Here is a 26,657-nt window from a genome sequence, read left to right as displayed (position 1 = left end):
TGATTTTCACAAAAGTTTAATGCCTTCCAGAAAATGTTCTTCTTTAAATATATAAACAAACAAGAAAGAACAGAACCTCTGCGTTCAAAAAAAAAAACAAAAAAAAAACACGTTTCATCTTACCTTCATTAGTTCTCTTGTAATCACCTCTCAAACATGGGTAGGTTTCTTCAAAAACACCCAATTTTGAGCAAAAAGCTGAGATAATTCCATATTTGCAAAGGACTTTTGATAGAGATCAAATCCAGAGCGATCTTTAAAACATACACAGAGTTCTTTCTCTTTCACCATCTCGTCAATGGCGGTGAAAGAGTTAATGAATATATCTTTCAAAAACTGAATATTCTTCATAAGAAATAAACATAATAAAGTGTCTAACTGAAAAAAAGCAAATCGAAATAAACTGACTAATACCAGAACAGGCCTTAAATAGTAGCCAATCCTACTAAGGTCAAATTAGTACTGGACCACATGTCTGTAGTGGCTGCAAAAAAATAAATTATTTACAGATTCTTAAGAATAGCATCCTTCACTTCCCTAAATTTGGAATTCCTGTTTTGGAAATTGATGTTTTTCCTGGCGGTTCATACTGCTTATCAAAGTTTTGCAGCATTTTTTTAAATGCGTTTTTTTCCACTGTATTAAAAGGCTTTGCAATGTATCGCATTACACTGTCAGTTAATACGGTCTCGTTAATACAGGCTCTACAGCTCCCCCTTGTGTTTTTAGAGAGATGTGCAATAATTGCGGTGATCTGAAATCATCTTGATGAGGTCAAACAGTCACGGTGAGATGATTATTTAATCATTGTGACGGCCCGAGTAATGGGTAGTATATTGTGATTTTTTTTTTTATAACAGGTGCTCAAGTGATACAAGGATAAAACAAGTTACAAAGGGAAAACACCCATAAATAATTTTTCTTAAATATTAAATACAGTTTGTTTTACTCAATTCATTGCCATTCATTGTCAGGTTTGTTTTGGACCTTCTGTTATCTGTTGTTTAAAAAAATATATTATATTTTCCTCTCCCACACTGAATTTGTTTTTTTCTTTCAAAGGTGCTTTCATGTTAAAATTATATTACTCTCTTGTTTTTGCTTTTATCTTGTACTAAATGCCTTTAGTGAGACATAATGCAGATATAATGGTGCCAGCCCTGTTGTGTATACAATGTTGAATGTCCTTGGTCTGACTCAATGCCTTTTCCTGGCTGTCAGAATGAAATCACCCTCCTCCTAGCCATGTTCTTTCCTCTCATTGGCTCAATCGCATTCGTCACTCCTTCCCCATGCCGTATCAGCCAATCAGACCTTTTGCTGCCATTTAGACTGTGCTTGATTGGCCGACTCTCCTGTGATGCTGCTGGCTCTCCTTAAGAGAGCAGTCTAGACTGCAGTAACAGCTTTTTCAATGAGAATCACGCTGCTGTTATTCTGCAACCCATTTGACTTTCCACCTGACAATCCTTTATGATTTTTTCCCACTATGTTCTTTCTCTGCATTCATTGGCCAGTTTTATCATCTCTCTCACCGTCATAAGTCAACAGATCAGTGCATTTTAACATCATTTATTCATGATCCTTCATGTTTAATCTGTCCATCTCTCATTTTTAATCCATTTCCTTCCCCACCATCCAAAAATTGGATAAATCTAAATGCTGCGTAGCCTGAAGGTGAGTACACTTGATTAGTGTTTAGGATGCTGCATTCAGCATCGTTGCTGTTTATCAACACCCTGAGGTTTTTTCTCGTGTCGTGTCTCTAATGCAACAGGTTGTGTATGTACCTCATATGTAGGACAGGGCATGCCGGTGTCAAGGGGAATACGTTGTAAAAACTAGCAGGTTTTTATGACCGTTTAAATAAAAATACATGCCTTTCTTGCAGCCCTTAACAAACTAAATTGCTAGCTGAATGCTTGTAATTTTCTAGTTGGTTATTATTGTGATCTTTTTCTTCCAAATGCTTGTTGCTTTCTGTAATGTTACACTATAGGAACATCAACATCCCACAGTCTCGTAAACTGAAATTGATGGTATTTTTATAAAAGCTTTGGTGGGTGGTTGTTTGAATGGTCTGCTGTCCTGATTTGTGGAGATGTATGAATGTATATATGTGTTACCTATACTGTAACAAGATAAATAGAAAACTATGACTATTATTAGTGCTTAATTTGTTGGTTTATATAAATACGCAATTAAATGCTAGTACGGCAAGATTTTTGTAACTGATTTGGACATTGACAATAACCTTGGTTGTCTCATGTTATTAGCAGTCTAACCATATTACCTATATGCAGATCTGTAAATGATAATGTTTAACCCTTTGTTAAACTCTCTGAATAGGCAAAGGAGGATTTTGGAATCATTTTGAAAATTGTAGTATGATAAAATGCTTTGACAAGAGCTGTCAGCAAAATAATCATCAACTCAGATTGCAAAAGAGCTAAAGGCCAAAAACTAATAGACCTCAAATTTCAAAGTAGCAGATGCATCTAATTTCATCCAACTTGTGTGACTTATCACCTTGTCCTGATGTCACATGGCGGTATCACTATTTCAGCTTTGCACGGGTTTTTGGAAATATGTTGTAAAGGTTATATTGGTCTGTGCTGTGCATTTCATAAGACAGGGTTCCCACGGGTCCTTGAAATCCTTGAAAGTTTGTGAATCTGGGGGAAATAATTCAAGGCCCTGGGAAGTTTTTGAAAATATACATACATAGATACAGGTCATTGAAAGTGCTTGAATCTATTTTATGAAATGAAAAAATTCATAATCCCTGTGTAATATCATAAAATTCCTAGCCTTTTAAGCTTGTGCTAAACTGTTTCCTTTAAATGCTTATATCTTCTGTATGCGAATGTTGATTCATACCAAAATGCTTTTTTGCATAGTTGTGTTTGACACATAAAAACGTCTCGGGTTACGTATGTAACTGTTGTTCCCTGAGAAGGGAACTCGCGCTGCGTCTCCCTTGACATACTTCCTGTGTCCCTGTAATGCCGTCTTTGGCAATATTTCAGGTAGCGATATACTTCCTGGCTCCCCCGTCACCCTGTCTTTGTCGTTAAGCCTCACCTTTGGTTGAATTTTATATATACATTCGGACGCACTTACCCTTGAAGGCATCCCCAAAGTGTCACCACAGTGACGCAGCGCAAGTTCCCTCGAAAGAGAACTGTAACAATGTATCTTAAAAGGTAATACAATAACCCCATTCACACAGACCTCTGGTCCCAGAAAATACCCGTAAAATTGCCAGACAAGCGTCTGTGTGAACAAAAAATTGTTCCGTTAATCTTCTGGGATCGTTGCCGGAAAGAGGACCTAGTAAGATACGCGGGTAACCCTCTGTGTGAACAAGAAGCCGCAAGAATGCCGTAATGGGCGTGTCGAAGTGAGGACGCGCGCGTCATCATCATCACAACACAAGTTATGGTTCAGCTCGTTACAACGAGAGATAACATGCATATAAACATTCACCACGAGAAATGTTGCAAACTAGATTGAAGCAGTTATCAGGAAATTATATATGAGACGCATAAACAATGACGCACGTGCTGTAGTGAGGACACGCGTGTCATGGCAACATGAAGTTGGTTCAACTCTTTAAAATGAGGGATTTACAACATTCACAACGAGAAATGTCAACAAACTGGACTGAAGCAGATATCAGGTAAGTTAGCTCGTTACTTACTGCGTTGAAACGGAGATCATTCAGCAGCATAAAAGAATATCGCGTCACGTGCTCATTTGAGCTATAATAAACGAAAATACCCGCACGTCATCCCAACAAGATATATCGTTCAGCTCCTCAAAATGCGGGTTTTAAATGCATATAAACAATCACGATAAGAAATGTCTGAAAACTGTATCAAAGCAGAAATCAGGGAGCTTGTCAAATATCCACTCTGAAGCTGAGATCATTCACCAGCATAGAACTGTGCGTTCACGCGCTCCTTTGTAGTCTTATCATAAACAAAAATGCACGCGAGTTGTTTCTGGAGAGAGAAATAATAAATAATATGCAAACTTCAGATGCTGCGTAGAAGAGAGGGCGGGACTTTCAATAGGTCGCGTGTCTTTCCGGGACCGTCACATGCCGGGTAAACTTGGCAGTGTGAATGAAAAAAAATCTAACTATTCCGGAAAATTCCAGGATGCATATCCCGTGTATTTTACGGAATTTCTGTGTGAAAAGGGCTAATGTAACCTTGCTCTCACTTGAAATGTGTCCCCACATTTAGTCTTTGAAATTGATGGTATTGGACCTGGAAAGTCCTTGAAAGGTCCTTGAATTTAAAGTTAACTAAGGTGTGGGAACCCTGATAAGAACATGATCATTATAAAACAGTGTTTCCCAACCAGGGGGCCGGGGCCTACAGGGGGACCTCAAGATGCCTTAAAATTATAAAAAAAATTGGACAAAACAAGCATTAAAATAAGCTTTTGGGGCATTTTAGCAGCGAATATACATCTACTAGTCATTCCAAGCTCCAGTTAATGTTATTTGGGGAAAAAAATTGGGGTGCATTTAAATATTGTTGTGGGCAACGATGCGGCCTTGAAGTGAAAAAGGTTTGGAACGACTGCTGTTTAGTATGCATGATACGTTTATATGTCAAGAACACTACATCTCTGTGATGCTACTGTGAGATCTCTTTTGTGCTCTAATATATTGTTGTCAAACAGGTTTCCAACCTCTTTGCTATTGGTTACACAGTCAATCCTGCCCCACAACGTATGCCACTGGTTCATCCAATGATCTTGATAACATCACAAGGCCACAGTGTTTATGCTGTTAGTACATAATAATCTAAAAGAGTTTCTAATAGAATAAACTAATTTACACCTTTCTGTGACATTTCTCACTTTTCTTTGTTGACACACCTTTAGCTGACTAAGTCTTACAGTACCATTAATTTTTTGTGACAAAGTCAACAACCATGTGATGTTGATACATGAAGTGTTGTTGCTCACATGACACCTGCACAAAGTCAGTAAATACCCGGAGAATGTATTAGTCTGGTTGTTTACATTTAATTCCCTTAAAACAAAAGGGTTAGTGAAGTTGAGGAATGTGCAGTTTCTCCCCTCCGAATGTACTTATACCTTATGCTACTGTATTCTGTGGAGACATAGTTTTGCGGTTGATGCTTTTGACAACGCTTTGGAGGTTGGATGTATATACTTTATCTAGTGCCTACTTCAGTCCATAATTGATTTAAATCCATGCGGTTCTCAGCATTCAACTGATGCTCTAAATACCACACTGTCCTCCCTGCGGTACGAGATCAGTCATTCTGATAAACAGCACTGTTATCAGATTTCACAAAGCATGTAGTGGCCCATTTACAGACTGATTTTCAGTGAATTTGACCCAGTAAGAATCTTAGACTGGGCAAAGCAGGAAGGTATTTAATACTGCGGCTCTGCAGTGTTTCACAGTGAAGCTAGAGCGCGGCTCGGTGGGAGACTCGAACCTGAAACGCAGCCAAGAAGCCGAGAGGAGGTGTGAAGCAGGAACGATTGTTTTCCGATGCTGACCGCACTGCTACAATCTGCTGTGGATGAACACTCTGTTAGTCACATTGTGTCCTTTTCACACCTGTACATGCTGCTTTTGCAGTCGTAGGGTGGTCTGTGTCCGTGTTGTGGTTTATGTAATGCTGTTTGTCTTTTTTAAAGTTATTTTAGAGTTATTGTTCTTATCAATAGTTTTATCTTTCAATTAAATTTTATATTTTAAGTGTCCTCTCACCACCACCTGTCTGTCTTTTTGGCTGCATTATGTAATGTATAAAATAAAATGCGTATGCTGTGTAATCATTCCCTTCTCTCTCTTGTTTAGACAGCTGAAGGCTTCTCGCTGGACAGGACACTAAGAGGGCTAAACAATGGAATGCTCTCTCCTGCCTACACTGCTCAGCACTCCACAAACTGAGGTTAAACGGCTTAGTTAGCAGTGCGCCTCTCCCCCAATAACTCTTTATACCTGGGGAAGTCGAAAGAAAAGCGTGAAAAGGAAAGTTGCTCCTTAATCCAGTTCTTTGTAGTTGTTTGCTTGGGATTCTTTTGGAAGCTTCGGACAAAAAAAGCCAAAATGGATTTGGAGATGGAAGGGTACCTGTGGATGGTCGTGATTGGTTTCATTATCGCTTTCATCCTGGCCTTTTCGGTGGGGGCCAATGACGTCGCGAACTCGTTTGGCACGGCGGTCGGGTCAGGGGTGGTTACGTTGCGTCAGGCCTGCATCCTGGCTTCCATATTTGAGACGCTGGGCTCCATTCTCCTCGGTGCCAAGGTCGGGGAAACCATACGGAAGGGAATTATAGATGTCAGTTTGTACAATGACACTGCGCCAGTTCTGATGGCGGGAGAGGTCAGCGCCATGGTCGGTGAGTAATGAATCATTTAAGGAGAAACCTCAACATATCATTTTAAAGATTAATGATGGTGAAGCTTTCCAAAGGATTTGTTTATCCACTGTGAGGTGGCCAGATTCTGGAAATCATGTTGGCTATGGAGCAAGTTGTAATGAGTGTAAGGTTAAACCTTCTGAATTCAGGCTTTAGTCACTGTTAGGATGTAAAGTTATAATGTAGAAGAGAAGTTGGTAACACTTTGCAATAAGGTTGTATTTGTTAACAATTTGTCAATATGTTAGCTAACATGAACAATGAATAACAATACTTCTACAGCATTTATTAATCTTATTTCATGTTAATTTCATTATTTACTAATACATTTATAAAATCAAGCATTGTAACTGTTAACATGAAATAATGCACCTTGAATTAACATGAATAACTGTATTGACATTAACTAATATTAACAACACTAATACATGCTAAAAGCTTTATTGTCCTTTGTCTGTTTATGTTAGTAAGCATTTACTTATGTTTACTAATAAAACCTTATTGTAAAGTGTTACTGAGAAGTTAAAGGGAAACTTCACCCATTTGCATTAATATTTGTATAGTTAGAACCCCAGTCATGTTTTTGAATGGTTGTGCATCATTTTCTCAGTCGCCACTGAGACAGGAGAAATACAGATTTCAGTGTTGCACTTCCTTCTTTCAATGATGTAAAAAGCATCATTTTGCATCATTGAAAGAAGGAAGTGCTATTATCTTTGTTGAGGGAGTGAGACTACAAACACCTCTTTTCTCGATCAAATAGGCACCAAATTCTAAATGTATGTTACATTTCGACCACAAATATGAAGCACTTTCAATAAAGATTAATGTTTCTACGGGTGAAATGCTCCTTTAAATGATTAGACAAAACCTTACTGAATATGAATTCTAATGATTAATGACAGCAAAAAATGTAAAATTAATCAATGGTCATGTCAGTCAAAAACCAAAAAAAGGTTTCATTAAACTCAAATTGTATTAAAATTTTTTTTATCGTTTACATAACCTTCAAAAAAAAAAAATGGATATGTTATAGGATATGTCTAAATATCGTCTGGTCGACATTATCACAAAGTGAACTCCTTCAGGATTCGGATGTGCAAAATTACTTTAAAGGGGGTGCTACTAGGTGTGGCTTTGGATGGCTAGTTAAAGGAATATTCAATTTTCATAAAAAAGAAAATCCTGATAATTTACTCACCTCTATGTCATCCAAAGTGTATGTCTTTTTTGTTTAGTCGAGAAGAAATTACTTGAGGAAAACTTTCCAGGTTTTTTCTTAATTTAATTAACTTTTTTGGACCTCAACAGTCCAATTCCCCCCAATGATCCCAAAAAAGACATAAGGGTCTTATCTAGCCAAACGATCAGTATTTTCATCAATAAAAATAAGCACTTTTAATCCACAACTTTTCGTCTTGCATTAGCCGTGTGGCATACCAGCGCGACCCTACGTATTGCGTAAGAATGTGAAACGTACATATATGAAAAGCACACTTGCGGACCATTTTAAACAATAAACTGATACAAAGACATTAATTAGTACGTCATGGGTGACCTTTTGACGTGCTTACCAAATATGTAATGTGTCGCAATGGGGCTTCACATGGCTAATGCAAGACGAGAAGTTGTGGTTTAGTGCATTTTTTTTTCTTGCCGAAAATTACAATCGTTTTGCTAGATAAAAACCTTTATGCCTCGTTTGGGATCGTTTAAAGCCCTTTGAAGCTTTGTTGAAACTGCAATTTTAAACTGCATACTTGGAAACTGTAAACCTGGAATGTTTTAAAAAAAGAACATTTAAAATTCTCGACTGAACAAAGTAAGACATTGACATTTTAGATGCATGGGGTAAGTTATCAGGATTTGTTTTTTATGAAAGTAGATGTCTTAACAAATCCCTGATTAAACATTTCTTAAAAGTATGTTGTTTCCAAAAACAATGCGAGATGTCCAAAAAGTACAGCATACTATTTAAAAAAAAAAAAATGCATAACAAATCTACCCAAATTAGTTAACTTCATTTATTAAAAACACAGCGTTTAGCTTATCATTGTGACTCTTACATAAATGCAGATGGGATCTACAGTGTTATACTGTTTGATTAACATTTAGACTAGAGAATATAATGAGGACAAAAGGAAAGAAAACATATGGTTGTTTTTTGCTCCACTTCCCACTCATACTGATTTTTTCTTTCAGGGTCTGCGGTTTGGCAGCTCATTGCCTCTTTTTTAAGGTTGCCCATTTCTGGAACTCATTGCATTGTGGGATCTACTATTGGCTTCTCAATGGTTGCTATTGGCACTAAGGGAGTGCAGTGGATGCAGCTGATTAAAATCGGTAAAGTCTGTTTCACTATTTATTATCATAATTTATGAGATTTCATGCACACCGGAGAACATGAAGTCTTCCCAGGCAAGTTTAAATGCTTAATTTTAGGCTCAACCTTGTATTGGCTGTTTTTTAGTGGTTTGATTAATGTTCTTGTTCATAGCTTTTTATGCCTTGTGTGTTTTGTAATTGTGTAAGATTATATGCTGTCACAATGGAAAGTCATTATCTAATTTTTGTAAATGGTCTTGCAACCGAGGTATATCATTTGTTTAATGTCACCGATTGGCCCTTTTCCCTCTAGCTACAGAAATGCGTCATTACGTTGGCACCCTATTGATTTGGTAATTGCTGTTTATTTCATGTAGTTGCATCGTGGTTCATCTCCCCTCTGCTGTCTGGAATTATGTCTGGCTTGCTCTTCTTCGTCATCAGATATTTAATTCTTTACAAGGTGAGTTTTAAAGCCATTGGTCTTACATCACTTTCATAAAATAAAAAATTACTAATCATTTAATTTTTTTAACTGATTTTGACTTAAGACAGAAAAGAAAGATCAAAGTGTTCAGACCGGTCTAAATGCTTTGCTCTATGCCTCAGACCCCAATATAAACCTATTAAAAGTGCATTAGAGGCCTTTAGCCGGTCTATAATGTTATATGGAGCAGTCCATCACCAGTGCATTTAGGATCTCACGTTTTCATTATATTTACCTTTTAACACGCATTAAGTTATTTAGACATAACCATGCCAGAGGCTATTTGAATGGCTTTAATACAGCATCTGTGATGGTACTGTGACTGTTTTACAGTAAACCTATCAGACGTCTCTCTGGTGTAGGTATTTCTGCTGTATAAACTTAACTGTTTGAAGGGATAGTTCACCCAAAAATGAAAATATTGTCTTATTTACTCGCCCTCATGTCTGAGATTATTTATGTCTGAGAACATATTTTTACAAATGATGGTAAGCACACAGTTGACATTACCTATTGACTTCCATAGTAGGAAGAACAAATACTATGGAAGTCGATGGGTGCCATCAACACGTTAAAAACTCATTGTTTATGCCTCTTTCTGTTACAGGAAGACCCTGTTCCCAATGGTCTCCGTGCTTTGCCCCTCTTCTATGCCTCCACCATTGGAATCAACACCTTCTCAATTATGTACACTGGAGCTCCTTGTAAGCTACTTCTATCGTAAAGTGAAATCTTTGATCTGAGTTTGTTTGTTGTCATTGAATAAGTGGCATTGAATCCCAGTATAAGCAGGCCAAATCCAGAACATTGTTTTTGAAATGGGTTTCCACATCAAATAACATTTCTTTTCAAGATAAATCCACATGATTTCTTTTAACTCTTATTTAAAAGTGTGCTTCTGTCTTTGACTGTCTCACACACTCCTTTATTTGTTTTTTTTTGTGTTGTGCAGTACTGGGCTTGTCGATGCTCCCCGTCTGGGCTATTGCCCTCATTACGTTGGCTGGAGCGCTGGTATGTGCCGGTCTGGTCTGGATTTTTGTTTGCCCCTGGTTGAAAAGAAAAATAGCAAGTACGTACTGTCCCGTTACCTCCTGCGGACTCATGGCTTGATGTTTGTGTGTTTTTTTTTACTATTTGTCCTCAAGTTTCTTTTTCTTTAATATTCTGCACAGTTAGAAATCTATTGTTATCATTTTCCTATTCACCTGAATGTGCAAAGATTGTGTGATTTTGGTCACCGTGACATCTGGCTATTAAGTCAGCTGGTATTTCTAATCTAGCTTTGACTCTGTATGAGGTATCAGCACTAGCACAGGAGAGAAAGGATTTGCCTAACATCTGCTTGCTCCGCTGGGGTGTTCTGTGACGTAAAGACCATTTTTTACCGGCTCTGGTTTTCGGGCCCACATTGAGAGCAATGAAAAACAAATAAACTATAGCTGTTTATTTGAGAACATCACAGTGTTGAAACTAGTCACACAGACCATGTAGTTATCAGTACAAGGGTACACAGCGTGCAAGTTAGACAGGTGTTTTGATTTAGTGGAAATGTCTCAATGAAATTAATTTACAAGCTGATTTACATTCACAAATCATCACACTTTTAGTTTTATGCACAACCGTGCTGCAGCCTTTTATTTAATTTGTTTTCAGATTAAGTGCTTATTTCATAGTAATAGCAAGATTTGTGAGACATCACGGTTTCTGTTAATGATGATATGTGCTTCATTTTCTGTTGGTAATAATGTAAATCGTTTCACATTTTTAACATTTTATGCATCTGGCAGATGCCTTTATCCAAAGTGACTTGCAGTGCATTAAAACTATACATTTTATCAATGTGTATATGTACCCTGGGATGGAACCAGTGACCTTTGCGGTGAACGCTGATATCTGTAATATGTCATCCATGATTTTTCAATATCGTTCTGCTTATTTGCCCAAACAGGTCAGCTGAAGAAAGAGCATGCACTGTCTCGCATCTCTGATGAGAGTTTAGATAAAATCCCAGAGGAAGAAGAGGAAGCTCCTGTTTTTAAAGAGCTTCCAGGTGCCAAAAGCAGCAACGATGCTGTTCTGTCCCTGACAGAAGAGTCGACAGGGGAGCTCAACAGCCTTGCTAATGGAGGAACTGTTCTGCCCAACGGCAGGGTGTATGGTAAGTTAAACACGTTTATCTTTTTGATGGTTAACTTTGTTGCAGTTCTGAAAATTAAACTTCAAGTTGGTGTCTTGTCATTTTAAGTATATTTCATTTATTACTTTAAACCAAATTTTCTAGGTCGGACTAACTCCATGACCAACGGCTGCCTCAAGTCGCCCATGGCCAATGGGAGTTTCACCTTCGACGGTCACATGCGCAGTGATGGTCAGGTCTACCACACTGTCCACAAAGACTCTGGTCTCTACAAAGACCTCCTACACAAGATCCACTTGGGCCGCCTAGAGGACGAACGCAGCAGTTCGCGTACCGACAACAGCTACCGTCACCTCCGTCGCAACAACAGCTACACGTGCTACACGGCCGCCATCTGTGGCATGCCAGTGCAGCCCCTGTTGCGGTCGGAGTCCAACGCCCCTCCACCAGAGGACAGCGAGAAGCTGGTGGGCGACACTGTGTTCTATTCGAAGAAGCGCCTGCGTTATGACAGCTACTCCAGCTACTGTAACGCAGTTGCGGAGGCTGAGATTGAAGCTGAGGAGGGCGATGTGGATGTCAATTTGGCAGCGGAAAAAAGGGAGCCCCGGGTGCCTGCTGATATGCCACTGGAGGATTGCGTTGATGAGGATAAGGATGAGAAGGACAAGCCTCAGGTCTTCCTGCTCTTTCACTTCCTGCAGATCCTCACAGCGTGTTTCGGATCGTTTGCGCATGGTGGGAATGATGTCAGGTATGCCACTTCACAAAATATTGACCAAATATTGACATAGGGATGGAGTATTTAATTTGCTCAGATGATAAAAGCCAATGGAAGCTCAAGCCAAGAGAGCACCATCAAACTGATTCTTCTCTTTTTTCAAAAGTAATAGAATTAGAGTCTGTTTGCCACGCTTGTAGACAGTATGCCTTTGGAAAAAAAGTTTTATGATTAGCTAGTTTAGAATAAAACCCTAAATGTCTTTGCGGGATGGTTGAAGAATTTCACTTGCATTCCACAGCATTAATATCTTTTGAGAACAAGCCTTCATTTCTGTTCTGTGCCACAGATCTACGTCACTTCTCGGCTCATGATTTAGCACACTATTAAAGCCTTTTGGCTGCAATTGCTTATGTCTAAATGGATAAAATTGTTCTAAAATTATATGTATGGGGGACATTTAATTGAGAATATTTCCATTTGTACTGTTACTATAAAGTATTAAGACATAAATCCGTAATTGTGATTATTTATCTGAGCAGTGGCTTTCACCCTTGTACCATCACAGAAGTCTTTAAACACAAGCAAATCATTTTGTATTAAAGGTGCAATGTGTAACTTTTAGAAGGATCTCTTGACAGAAATGCAATATAAAATACATTCTGTATATTCAGTGGTGTATTAAAACCTTACATAATGAACTGTATTGTTTTTATTACCTTAGAATGAGCTTTTTTTAATCTACATACACCGCGGGTCCCCTTACATTGAAGTCACCATTTTGCGCCGCCATGTTTCTACAGTAGCCCTGAAGGGACAAACTGTGATATTGTTTTGTCACTACTTTGTCTGAGACAATGACATTTTTTTCCTGTGGCGGCAACCATAGGTTCACTATGTGTTTCGAAATGGAGGGGACTGAGCCATTGGTTGCAATTCACAGTTTCGCCACTAGAAACCCGTTCAAATCTACACAGTGGACCTTTAAAATACATTATGTTATCTTCCGTCCCTCCAGAAAACCGTGATTTTGCGATCGCATGATTGAACGCATAATCAGCCAAAGTCAGCCTATTTATGCGGGGGACACATTTTTTCAAATACGCGGCGCACTTTTGCAGCATAAACTGCAGATTACCATGTGCAAAATATGCGGGGCTTGCATGATTTCATAATCCCCGCATTTTTGTAGCAAAAATCACATATATCTTAGCAGAAAGTAAAAAAATGTTGCATTTACTTCACACAAGCGCAGCCATGTCCCCTGTTGACATGGGAATGTTATAAAGTGACATAATTATGTGACGTAAAGATCATTGAAAAGCTGCAAACAGTTTTTCATTGCATAAAATTGCATAAATATCTCGCATCTTCTATCGCATTTTTCAAGAAAACGTGCTGCAAGATCAAGAATTTTTGACAGCAAAAATCACAAAAAAACTCCAAGTTTTTCTGGAAGGACTGTACCTTACATGGGAGTCAACATGCCTTTAAAAAGACACCCAAAAACACCAAATTTTTGCTCACACCTACAAAGTGGCAATTTTTACATGCTATAATAAATTATCTATATGGTATTTTAAGCTAAAACTTCACATAAGTATTCTGTGGACACCAAAGATTTATTTTACATCTTAAAAAAGTCTTGTGAAATTTCCCCTTTTAAAGAGTTATAAAGAGAGATAAAGTTCAGGATCTGATTGATTTTAACTAGTGGGTTAATAAATGTTTTCTGAAGCAAATGATTGGTAAATAATAAGAGAGCTTTCATGTTCAGTAGTCTCTGTAGTTACGTCTGTGAATGATTGTAATGCATTTGTCTGTTTTGCAGTAATGCCATTGGTCCTTTGGTGGCCCTGTGGATGATCTACTCTCAGGGTGGAGTGATGCAGGAAGCAGCCACACCTGTCTGGCTGCTGTTGTACGGTGGCATAGGAATCTGCGCTGGACTGTGGGTTTGGGGTCGACGTGTCATTCAAACAATGGGCAAAGACCTCACGCCCATTACTCCCTCAAGGTGAGATCAGCATGTGGACGGAAAGCATGACTAATCTTTGCATGGGGAGAGAGGGCTTTGTTCTGCTGTTGCATGCAGATGTGGTGATTCATAAATCACTATTATGATTCTGAGATGAGTGGCCCCCTATGGTAAACCCATGTCCAAAACTCACCATTTACATGTATTATTTATATTGTTTGACACTATGAACATCTTTAAAGTGTAGCAACCAAATAGAAAAATTAGGGTTAGGTTGTGGCCATTAATAGTATACACTTGGGTCCAAATGTCTGAGAACATGTAAAGGTTTAATTGAAAAATTAAACATGCATTTCTAAATGTATTAATATTTTGCGTTTGGTTTAATGGCTTGCTTTCATGAAGGCAAGAAAAGCTGGCCTTTTGTAAACTTAACATGGTCCAAGTCTACCTATAAATGGTGCAAGATAAATTACATTTCTAAGTTTTATTTAGTGTATCAAATAAATTAAACTTTAAACTTAACCCAGATATTTAGTGTTGCATAAAACGTCGACTGAACTGAAATTGTTACGCTTGGTCCTAAACAAGTCTGCCCTTGAGGTGTAATAGTAGACTGTAGAGTTGGAGCATGTGCTTCGCCAGCAGGGTCAAAACAGTTTATCTGATATTGAAATCTTTCTAGATTAGTTCAGTATTCAATCGGCTTTTCTCTTTTGGGTACTTGCCCTAAATCCCTCTTTGTGTTGGCACCGCAAATCATGTTAAGCATCACAGCAAAACGACCGCAATTTCAACTTTTAAGACACTTTCGTGTAAAGGTGATTTAAAGAGACCGGTCACTATTTTCACCCTCTACCCACAACTGCTAAATTTAGCAAGACACTTGTGCACATGGCCTTTGCAACCTTGCGTTCTCTTAGTAACGGGACAAACTGTCAAAAACAAATGAGCTTGAGGTAATCGTCAGAACAAAAGCCTTTTATGTGACCCCCAGAGAGAAACCTCAGCGGCAATGCCCAAGCATGCAAGCGACTACTAGAAACACCTTAGCAAATAGATTGCAACAGTTTGGCTCTGTAAATTTGGTCAATTCTCAAAACATGTGTGGTTTACCATTGGAGTTCACTCATCAATCCTGCATGTTTTGACTATCCAGTCCAAATGAAGGTAGTGAAGCGACTGTGGATCAGGTGGCAATGTTCCCAGGCCCATGATGAATTCACATACTTCACAAAAATAACAATCAACATGACCTCAGCATGTCTGGTTGGTCATTGGGTTTGATGTTTGTTGACAGGAAGAGTTTTTTTTAACCCAGGAATATTCACCTCCATGCACTCACCTTATTGCAAGACTGCTGTTTAGTGATACAACATCAGATGGGTTTATACGAGTGGATAGTTTGTGCTTGTCTTGCTCAGATATTTCTGTGTGTGTTGGTTTATTTAGCCAAACTTCAGAAAAAAAACAGTTAAACCACTTCAAGATAACTGTGAGGCACTTTTGAGCTGGTCTGGTTAGTAGACCCGCTTGAAAAGCAGCTATCAGAAGATTTGGCCAGGTTGGGAGACCACTTTAAACCAACTTAGTCTAGCAACCGATTTTGGATAATTGATGAATTGAAGTGTTGACAAAATTTAAATGTGAAACCTAAATACGTTATCTTACTATGTGAATGTTTGTCTAAGGATGACTCGATACATTTATACTAATGTTTTTATTTAGAGATAAGGATTTTAGGTCTTAGATTGTAATTATATTCCTTGGTACAATATGTTCTCTGTTTGTGCGTGCATGTGCCTGTTGCGTGTGTTGACACCACATGATGACGCCTATTAGTTTAAGACTTTCAGTACAACCATATTCACCTGCTGTTTCCCATCTGCATGCATGTACATGTTTCTTCCCTGTGATGCTTTGTCACTTTCTCACTCTTGCACATTTAATAGGAAAGAATTCACAGTATAAACCTGTCAACCTTGTCTTCCTGTTATTGCATCACCTTGATCTCCCTACGGAGTTTTCCCACCTTGTTTGCATGTTTGGAGTTTTTGCATGCATTGCCTCCGCCCCACCCGCACGCTTTACGAGTCTGGCGGCCTCTCTCGGCGGCATGCATTGTCATTACAGGTGCAATTTCAGGTGTGACTGTATAAAGTTGTGTTTTGTTGCCCTCCCCGCAGTGGATTCACTATCGAGCTGGCCTCAGCACTCACTGTTGTTTTGGCGTCTAATATCGGACTTCCAATCAGTACTACACACTGCAAGGTAAAGCTCGGGTCAGACGTCATCTGGCCCCCTCAGGTTACTGTGTGCACAACAGGGAAGAGGAGGGAACGGTATGTTCTTATGGAGACTAAGAAGTGCTGTCAAATTTAACTCTCTCCATTTGATGTAATTGCATTTGACAAAGAACACCATGAATGAAGAACAACACTTGGCACTTTCCACAAATAAGGTACAGATTGGTACCCCTAGGGCTTGTTTTTGCCGTGTCTATTTTGTCCAGTCCAGTGCAGAGATCTGTGCAATGCATAGAAAGCATTTTGGGTGTGTTATTATCACTGGCAAAATAAACAAATCAGAAATTTGTATATATTGTGTGAAGTGGTCGCTGCATTTGTTTTTAGTCACAGAAAGCAAAAGCAACAATGATCCAGTACTTAGATTTCATATTCACTTTTTTTTTTAATTCAAATTTTTATAGGTTTGAAATTGGAAATTGCAAAAATATAATTTGCATTACCTAATTATTATTTTTACTTTACCCTTGGACATTTTGGCATGTCACAACCTGCACATCTGTGCACTAGTGCCTTTAAAATATTAGATATAATAAATAAAATAAAAAATAGCTAAAAATGTTTAACCATAGAACTAGTCCCATTAAGTTAAGGTAATTATTGTTTATTTATATATTGATAATATTTTAAAATATAATTTACTCTAGAATTGTTCTTCTGTGTTTACTTATTGTTTTTTAAGTAAGGGATATTGTACAGGCAGCAGGTTGTTATTGCAGAAATGAGTGTTTTGTATCACACTGAAGAGGCTTATTTTGCGATTACTACCTGCTACCTGTACATTATCCCACTTTTTTCGAGGCTATTTATTTATGATTTGAAATATTTTATTTGCTAAATTTTAATGAATGCAGACCTACCGCGAGTAAAACATGTTAACTTTCAGTTTTAAGAGAAGACAAGACATTCAAATGTCATGAAAACACTATTTGGCTTAAATATAATGTCATATGTTATTAAAAGACATATTTATATTACATTTTTGTCTAATATTCAACTGTACCTGATTTGTAGTATCCGGGTTGCCATGTGTTATTAGTTTTAGGTGGTTGTTATCTGTGAATAACATACCTTGGAATGTTGCAACTGGCCAATCAGAATCAAGCATTTTACAGTGCTGTGTAATAAATATTTATATGACCCTTGTTGTATGTATTTATTTTAGGGATTCACCGAATCCAGATTTTTTGGGTTCGGCCGAATGCCGAATCCACTGTTTAAGATTCGGTCGAAACCGAATACCGAATCCTATGCTTATCCTTATGCCAGGATAACAAGTGGGAAAAACTATTTTGACAATTACCATAAGCCTATGCATAATGAAAGCGATGCGGTGCGACACCGACACGCTTGCGTCCGCGAAATGTGAACCGCCCCTAAGGCTCACCGCATGGCCGCGTGACGTCGACCAGCGTAGTGCAAGCCTAGGGTTCGGTGAAAAAAAATCTAGGATTCGGCCGAACCCCGTCAAAAAGCCCAGTATTCGACCGAATCCGAATCCTGGATTCGGTGCATCACTAATTTATTTATAATTATTTTAAATCAATAAGGGCCATACAATATTTACATTGCTTTTGCATTTTTGCGACTGGTTATTATCCAAAGCGACTTAAAGTGCATTCACGATATCAGTATGTGTATTTCCTGGGAATCAAACCCATGCCCCGCTAGTTGAGCTACAAAAACAAAATTTGATTTTGAGTTCCTAGTACTGTTTGTGGAAAGTGTCTCTTTTTATTTAATGTATTGCTGATAGAATGACATTTCGGTAAATAAAAAACAAAAGTTTTGCATGTATTTATATGCTCCCTTGATTCTCTGATCTCAGCCATCCAGCTGATGTCATTGGCCCAAGCACTGTTTCCACTGATAATAAATCAGCCTTATTGCACGCTGATGTCAATGCCGGGACAATGAAACCACTCATTAAGGCAAACACAGCACACTCAACCCCCTTTAGAAATGAAGACAAGTGTTCCCTCCTCTTCTCCATGACTTAGTGCATGCATAATAAACACAATCTTCTCTCCACAGATTTGTGTATAAGTGGTTCTTCACTACATCATCTCTTTGAACCTCTCCTCATCCTCTCATAGCGTGTTTGCTGTGTACTTGTCCGTGCATCGGCTCGGGTCACTGGTGTCTTGCTCCGTGTGTGTATGTGTCTCACATGTTTATCACGTGTTTGTCTCTGTCGTTGTCTTTTCACAGTGGATTTTGTATTGAAGTAATGAGTGCTCTATCAGTGCTTATTGCCTCAAATTTGGGCATTCCTATAAGCTCCACCCACTGCAAGGTATTGGTATAGATATTTGGTAGTGCTTAGCTCCGCCCCCATGGCTTCACTAGAATCGCAGAACATTCAATCAGTGCTCACCTCTGCAAACATGTAACTCTGATTTAATTCATTATAATTCATAATTTAATTCTTGTTTTGGTGATTAGTGATTTTAAATCAAAAGCCGTTTACTGGAGGAAATTCTTTAGTTTAAACATGCGCTAACCATACCATGTAACAAACAACAAGCATCAGGATATTTCATACACTGAAAAAGAGTCCGTTCAACTTAAAAAAAGTAAGTTACCTGCCGTCGGCTGCCTTAAAATTTTGGGTTCATGCCCTCTAAAAATATAAGTTGACACAACAATTTTTAAGTTGAATGGACTCAAATTTTTTAAGGCAACTGGGTGATTCTCACAAAATCTAGATTTAGAAGGTGTCCAGCATCAGAGTTTTTAAAAAGACCTTGAAGCCAATTACTTTTGCACATATAAGATTAAGGTCTGAACTTACTATAACCATTATTTTTAGAGGATTTAAAAAATATTTCCTATAGAATTATTTACATTTTTAAGATGATCATTATCAAAAATGATCATTACCGCAACATTATATTACATTAAATATATGCATTTACAAACTCATGGTTTGTAATGAGAACTAAGAAGTTGTCTTGGTACTATAACAAACAAAATTTCAACTTTTATCTGGAGAGAAAAAATAAGAACTGCTTACCTGGTAGCCATCTTAAATATCACAGTCAATTACATCCCTTCCAACAAATTTTTTTTTTGAAAATGTTAGTACTTGAGGGCTTAAACAATGATTGAAAATTGTTGCGGAGGATGAGAAAATTGGTCTTGGACAGATTTATATTCCTTATTATTGTCTCTACATTTACCAATGATCACCAAATACCACATGTTTCTTTACTGTAAATGTTTATGGTATAACATGCACTGAAGCTTTTTATTTTTTAGATTTTTAATTATAAATATTTCCATGTCAAAGAAACCAAATCCAGTCATGGACACGTTGTGGTAATGAAAATTTTCCCCTTAAATGTCAAAAAACCCCAACAAAATTGGTTTGAATGATGTCATTTGAAATCATGTGCAAAATAGTACATGAAGAGATGTTTGTAACTGCTTCTTATTTCGACACTCTTTGCATTTACTTTTTTTATCAAAATGTTTCATGACACCTCATAAGTCTAATTAAGTGAGAATCACCCAACTAGGTAACTTATTTTTTAAGTTGAACCAACAAATTGTTGTTCCCTATTTTGGTTTTGGTTATGCATATTATTATTTTTTCTCAAACTTTCTAGTTTAATATAACGTTTATACCTTGTACCTTGCTTGTCCCTAAAAACGTACCACGTGACATTGTGTTGGGCTAATATTCGGCTATTCTTCCAAAAGCTATTATAAACCAATCTCAAAATGGACGATTCCAGCATCCACACATATAGTTAGTATTTTTTAAAGCAACACCAAAGAGTTTTTTTACCTTAAAATAACCTTTCCAAAAAAGTTTCAGTGGTTCATCCACTCAAAACAGGGTGAACGGCACTTTCACATTCGCTTTGCAGCCCTCTATCGGCCAAAACCGCACTAAAGAAGTTTCCAACCGTCGGGTTGCAGTCCTGTAGTTCGAGTAAAAACTACAAAAACTTGCTTTACGGCAGACTTATAATCCGATCAGAGCCAGCTTTGCTGCAGTAGGCTAAATTATTTACCACCGTGGTAATGGAAAATTCTGCTTCCAACCTGTAGGGGGAGCAAAGAGCAAAAACTCTTTAGTGTTGCTTTAAATCCCTGTAGTGGAAGTGAGCTAACTTCTGTTGTCTTGGTTTGAATAAGGATGTCTGGTCACTTTGTGATAAAAGGTCAATCAGGGGCATCTGCTCTTTAGACTGACACCTCATCCTAAATTCAGATTTATGAAGGCTTCATTTTATTTCCAAATCTGAATTGAGATTTTAAGTAAAGGATATGGGCTTCAGTTCAGATGCTTAAAATGTTAGGAATGCTATCGCCAGCATGCATCATGGCAAAATAGTATCCATTCAGATGTCATTGATGGATATTTAACATGTAGATTAGTATCAACCAGATATGCAGCCCATATTGCGTTATTATTGAACAAAGATATTACAGCAGTGGAGTCACATTTTCATACTGATCTCAGATTCAGCCGATATCTGATACTAATCTAATTGCTGATACTAATAAAAGTTTGTGATGTTTTTCTTGGAATACATCGATTGGGCCCGTGGCCTACAGATCAACTATCCTACTTAATGTCTGTGTAGATGAAGGGGTTTTAATCTTCAAGAAGATCATCAAGTCTTTTATAGAGGAATTGTCCTCTCTGTTGTTGACTTTGGGCTGACTTTTACTCCAGATTTAGCCCCCTGTGACGGGGTCTTCAGTTACACTGACGTTATAAGAACAGCCAGATCGCTCTTGTATCTAGCACAACACCTGTCACCAGCACCCCTGAGTCACACAGCATGTATGGAAATGTTACTCCACCCGCTGCCCTCTTAGGCAGGACATGACTTTGCCTTCAAGCTGAAGTAGAAAATGATTAATGCAGTGGATGATAATGGCTTTGTTAAAACATTGGACAGTAAGACAGTGTTAAGAAACACTTTTCCTCTTTATTTCTGATTTCAGACCTTATGATACTCTACGCCCCTTGACTGTTTATTACCCACGAATACTAATCAAATCCATGTATACAATTTGTTATTCCAAAGTGTTCGGAACAGCTATTACAGTAAAGATCCCATGAAATCAAAGTTGCAGTCTATTTGGCCTTTGTGTCCGGTAACTCTGAGGCCATTTATATGCTAGGTATTTTCTAACCCTGTGCTTTTTGGATGTCTCCTGAAACTAAAGCACCTGGCTTAGCTTATTAGATTAGCTCCAAGATCTGAGTTGGGCGTGTCAAATAATAAAGTCATCCAAATATTTTGGGAGTGCTTCCTTGAAAAGGGTTAGACAACACTGTGCTAACTTACATAGTTGGCTAATGGCACGTTCACACACTAGACTTTTAACATGCAAAATTATGTATATGTATATTATGTATATATAATTGTTTATTCACACTGTAAATGCACTGTTATTGTTGCTTTTGTGATTATTGTACAATAGGATACTGTTATTTTTCAGCTTTTTTACCTGAAAACGTCACACTGTGATGTAAAGATCATTTGAAGAGTTCAGATGCAAAACCCACTAAGTGCGTCTGCCATGATTTCTTGTTAATTAGCACTTTTAGCATAGCTTAGCATAATCCATTGAATCTGATTAGACCATTAGCATCACGCTAAAAAATAACCAAAGAGTTTTAATATTTTTTCTATTTAAAACTTGAATCTTTCGTAGTTACATCGTGTACTAAGACTGACGAAAAACTAAAAGTTACGATTTTCTAGGCAGATATGGCTAGGAACTATACACTCATTCTGGCGTAATAATCAAGAACTTTGTTGTCGTACCATGGCTGCAGCATGCACAATGATATTACGCAGCACCTGAAAATAATCCCCTTGGTTACTTTCAATAGCACGGGACTATTTAAAGGTGCTGCGTAATATCATTACGCCTCCTGCAGCCATGTTATGGCAGCAAAGTCCTTGATTATTACGCCAGAATGAGAGTATAGTTCCTAGACATATCGGCCTTATTTTTAGCATGATGCTAATGGTCTAATCAGATTTAATGGATTGTGCTAAGCTATGCCAAAAGTGGTACCGCCAGACCCGGAGATCAGCTGAATGGATTTTAAAACAATAAAAATCAAATGTTTAACTCTAGGGGAGCTGGAAAATGAGCCTATTCTCATAGTACAGGTGGCGTTTATTGGCTTTTGCATCTGAACTCTTCATTTATTGGTCACTGTCTTCATGTCTTTCAAAAAGTCTAGTGTGACCGTGACATAAGCTTTAAGTAATTTACTTTTAATAATCCTCCTCCTCAGAAAAGATGGGGTCTAAAAATTTGATGACTCATCTTGGGATGTCCATATTTTTGTCCAGTTGGAAAATTAAATACATACATAAATTATTAAATACAGAAAATATCTCTTAACATCTTTAGCCATTTCATGTGGTCTTTACTAACATGTTCACGGAATAGCAAAATGCAATAAAATTAGAATCCTGAGCAATGCAATTTGTTATATGATAGTTACGTATCATGCTGCTTCTGATTTTGCACTTTGTGGCCGATGCAGGTGGGCTCAGTGGTGGCGGTGGGCTGGATCCGCTCCAAGAAGGCTGTGGATTGGAGGCTCTTCCGGAACATCTTCCTGGCCTGGTTCGTCACGGTTCCTGTAGCCGGCCTCTTCAGCGCTGCTGTTATGGCTCTGTTCGTGTATGGCATACTGCCTTACGTTTGAGATTAAGATGGGTGAAGAGAGGGAAGTGTAGGAAGGTAAATGAAAGATGGAAAATATTAAATTTCAAGATATAAGGGGACAGCTAGAGGGTGGGGAGAGTCTTCAAATGCTGCCTGGAAAAGCATCCAGAATCCTTTTGACTTAAATATCCTTAATCTTGTCAAGAGTATTTATTTCCGTTTCATTTGTTTCTGTTGTTTTGTTGAAACGTTGACAAATTAAGATCATTTGTCCAGTGGTATGAAATGTTACATTTCAAATTTCCAAAAATGGTTCTCATGTTTGTGGTTCTAAGGTTACACATCTATCTTCTTCAAGGGTGCGGGCTGGTACATCAGATCTGCACATACAAATACACTACAATGCAGTTTTAACTGTTACACGTGCTGGTCTCATACTAAATACATGGAGAATGAGACTGGAGAATCGGTTTTAAGGCACAATTGATATTGGCACAAAGAATATTATCACTTGCTCCTGGATTTGCTCACTTTAAATGTTTTTATTTTGAAATATGCTACGTGTGGCGTCTAATATATGGCTGCACCTCTACTCCTAGTTGCTAAACCATTTAACAAGCAAGTAAAAGAGTAAATGTTACAATAGTAATGACACCGAAAAGCCTTCTGCTGTTAAAACATCATTGCTTAAATCAATGGTGCTGGTTATGTACCTCAGCCAACCCTTTATGCCACATATAAGACAAGCTCAGTAACACAGCTGTGCTCATGATACAAATACTATAATATGAATCATTTTTGTAGGTGTTAATGTGTAAAACTTCCCAATTCTTGTCATATTTATTTTTAGATGCGTTACTATTCAGACAATATAAAGACAAGATCATGTTTTAAAGTAAGACAAAATATTTTGAATTATGTATGCTATTATCATTTCTAATGTGTATATATATATTCGGCATTTTGAGGTCTTGTTTTGTTACATTTTTAGATCAGATTTAGCGGTTGCGTATAGAAAAACGATCAAATATTTTAAAATGATTTAACTTTGACAGAACACTACATTATTATATTCTTATGATATCAAACATGATTACAATAACAAACTAGCCATTCGCTTCTGTCCTAAACAATATAAATACCTGACACAAGACCTAACAGTAACCAATCATATATCAGTCAGAGGTATTGAATTTTAAAACCATATTCGGTAACCAAGTATCTTTTGTATCTTCACATATCAATAGGAAACCATTTGGGGTGTTTATTTAATACTTTATTCCCCTCCTGAAAATTATATAGCCAAAGATTCTTGTAGTTTAATTGCCATGTTTTTTGACAGTATTCACTAACTAAATTTAAAGAATAGCCGAACAAAACTGTATTTTGGTGAGCATATCAAGTACCTTGTATAACAGGATGCTCAATAGAGCCCTACAGATAATGCCAATTCAATGCATACTGTACTGTATGTGCCGGAACAGCCAAAATCCCCTAAAGGAAATTTAGGGTGAATCTCGCACACACACACACACATATCTACCTATTACGGCCACATACATGATTTTTAGAGGTGCAGTGTTAAAAGTCTAGAGCCTGGCTATTGGTGAAACATATCTGGATTCGGCCTCGCTGATAAACGCATCTCAGGTTTATCAGAAGAGGAATTTGTATTGAAATATCAGGTTAACGTATGATTCGATTACAGATATGTGTCATATAGGTTGATGTGCTTGGCTCTGAGACACCACAAAGCCAAAAAGTTTTACTGAAATATGGCCAAGCTTACGTAGAACAAATTGCATTTGATATCAAGTGAGTTGGTCTTTGATGTAATATATAAGCGTTTTGACAGACACCATTGCCTCGAGTTAGTCACCAGATCTGGAAACTGTACAAATGTGTGGCTTTAAACCAATGCAAAGTGTTTTTTGTGTATTTCATGATATTTTTCATCAAAAAAACAAACAAATCTATGCTTAAATGGCCATTTGCCTTGTAATGTTGTGCTTTACTGTTTGTTGAATACAGTAACTTTAGTACTGTGGTGTTTACATCGTAATCATATTGTAGAATAACTCATTGCAGTTGCCTAAACGCCAATCAAAGACTAACTATTAATCACAAATTAAATATGAAATAACCAGGCGTAGGTGTTTCATGTCTTTTTGTGTTTTGGGCGGCGTGAACCATGATGCTACTTCACACTGCTATGTAGTTCACAACTTTACATGGTGGATATGATTAAAAGAATAAGAAAATGAATAGATATATAAATTTCATTAAGCTATATTTTTCTACATATATTTGAGTTATACCTGGGTGGTGACTTTTCACGTGTCTGGGCTCAGAAAGGTCACGATTGCTGATGTTTAGAAGTAACAGCGATTACATTTACATTACGGGAACGTTCAGCGCCGAATACCGCTGAGTGTTTCGCAAAGGCTCCGATTTGATCGTAAAAGCAGGGGTTCAGTAATTCATATCCATTTGTTTTTCTTGCCCAGAAAAGTCTCACCCCGTGTGTGAGAGCGTGGTTGCGAGTTGTTAAAATTCAACGATTTTTCATGATTATTTTTGAAACGTAAGGCTAAATAACTTTGTAATTTTGTTTCCCTTAAATGCAATATTGAGCTGACAGACATGCGGTCAATCCGCCCGACACCAGCAGTGGCGATTACCAATGTTTATTATAAAGAAGGGGGGCACGGCGAAATCCAGTAAAGGATCTTTTACTAACATGCATCTAAAATATGATCTGCCTTCCTGCTATGATGGTTTGTTTTAAAGCAGCTCATTACACAGCGCATAGCAAAATTCTTCACATGGCAGTTTTAACATGGCTACATAGTTAGTTAGCTTTGAGCTAATTTAAACAACATATTCAAATGAGGGCATGCGTTATATTGAAAAAAGTGGTTCATGTGCCAAAATTTGACATTTAAATAAAAAATAATACTTTATAGTGCATAAAATTTGATTTGATAAGCATTCAAGTGCTTTTTAGAGGTTTCATAACTCTTATTGGCAACCTTGTTCTCCCTGAGTGTATTAATATAATTTTTAGTTTTCCATGTTCTTATCTGCATTTAAAAATAGAATGTTGCCCAATCCTCTGCTGGCCCGCTGATTGCCTGCTGTGTGCCGCCTTTATTGCCATGATGTGAATGCTATGCTGTTAGTTAACTGTCTGGTACCATCTGAAGAGACGGTGCTTTAGATCTAACAAACTCCTCCCCCTTATCTGCATATGTACTGTAATGCTGTTTTCTTTCTTTTTGGAACTTTTTTGTGAAAGTTGTCTGCATTTTAACTAATTAAATTATGGGAATTAAAATTACAAAGAATAACAACCTGCCTACTTGTGTTTTATTTATTGATTGATTAAGGTGAAGTGTGTAATTTCCCTCTAATCACGCCATTCATAGGTTAATTCTCTTAAAGGAAAACATCACCCTTTTTTATATTTTACTATGTTCTCACCTCAACTTGGATGAATTAATACATACCGGTACCTATCTTTTTTCAATGCGTGCACTTTTAATCTTTGTACAGCACTACTTGAATGTGTTAGCATTTAGCCTAGCCCCATTCATTCCTATGGCTCCAAACAAAAGT

The 26,657-nt window shown here is 37.6% G+C and overlaps 1 protein-coding gene across 3 annotated transcripts in view; it reads left to right on the top strand.

The window, feature by feature from the left end:
• The window catches only part of slc20a2 (solute carrier family 20 member 2), a 36,190-nt gene extending 9,798 nt beyond the window's left edge, over nucleotides 1-26,392 (top strand). Inside the window, exons 1-11 of one of the 3 annotated variants that reach the window (XM_065247200.2) lie at nucleotides 1,433-1,677; nucleotides 5,858-6,404; nucleotides 8,628-8,768; nucleotides 9,128-9,213; nucleotides 9,845-9,941; nucleotides 10,190-10,309; nucleotides 11,189-11,398; nucleotides 11,522-12,131; nucleotides 13,930-14,115; nucleotides 16,263-16,347; nucleotides 22,915-26,392. In XM_065247200.2, coding sequence (XP_065103272.1) covers nucleotides 6,110-6,404; nucleotides 8,628-8,768; nucleotides 9,128-9,213; nucleotides 9,845-9,941; nucleotides 10,190-10,309; nucleotides 11,189-11,398; nucleotides 11,522-12,131; nucleotides 13,930-14,115; nucleotides 16,263-16,347; nucleotides 22,915-23,079 — 1,995 coding nt within the window. In that variant the 5' untranslated portion in view covers nucleotides 1,433-1,677; nucleotides 5,858-6,109 and the 3' untranslated portion in view covers nucleotides 23,080-26,392. Of the gene's footprint in view, nucleotides 1-1,432; nucleotides 1,678-5,857; nucleotides 6,405-8,627; nucleotides 8,769-9,127; nucleotides 9,214-9,844; nucleotides 9,942-10,189; nucleotides 10,310-11,188; nucleotides 11,399-11,521; nucleotides 12,132-13,929; nucleotides 14,116-16,262; nucleotides 16,348-18,593; nucleotides 18,679-22,914 lie in introns of those variants that run through there. The other 2 variants (XM_065247201.2, XM_065247199.2) reach the window with 2 other exon arrangements.
• Nucleotides 26,393-26,657: the final 265 nt, after the last annotated feature.

Source organism: Paramisgurnus dabryanus, chromosome 11 (assembly GCF_030506205.2).
Source record: "Paramisgurnus dabryanus chromosome 11, PD_genome_1.1, whole genome shotgun sequence".
NCBI classification, from domain to species: Eukaryota; Metazoa; Chordata; class Actinopteri; order Cypriniformes; family Cobitidae; genus Paramisgurnus; species Paramisgurnus dabryanus.
Note: the sequence above shows the minus strand (reverse complement) of the source record. Positions and strands in the feature narration are given on the sequence as shown.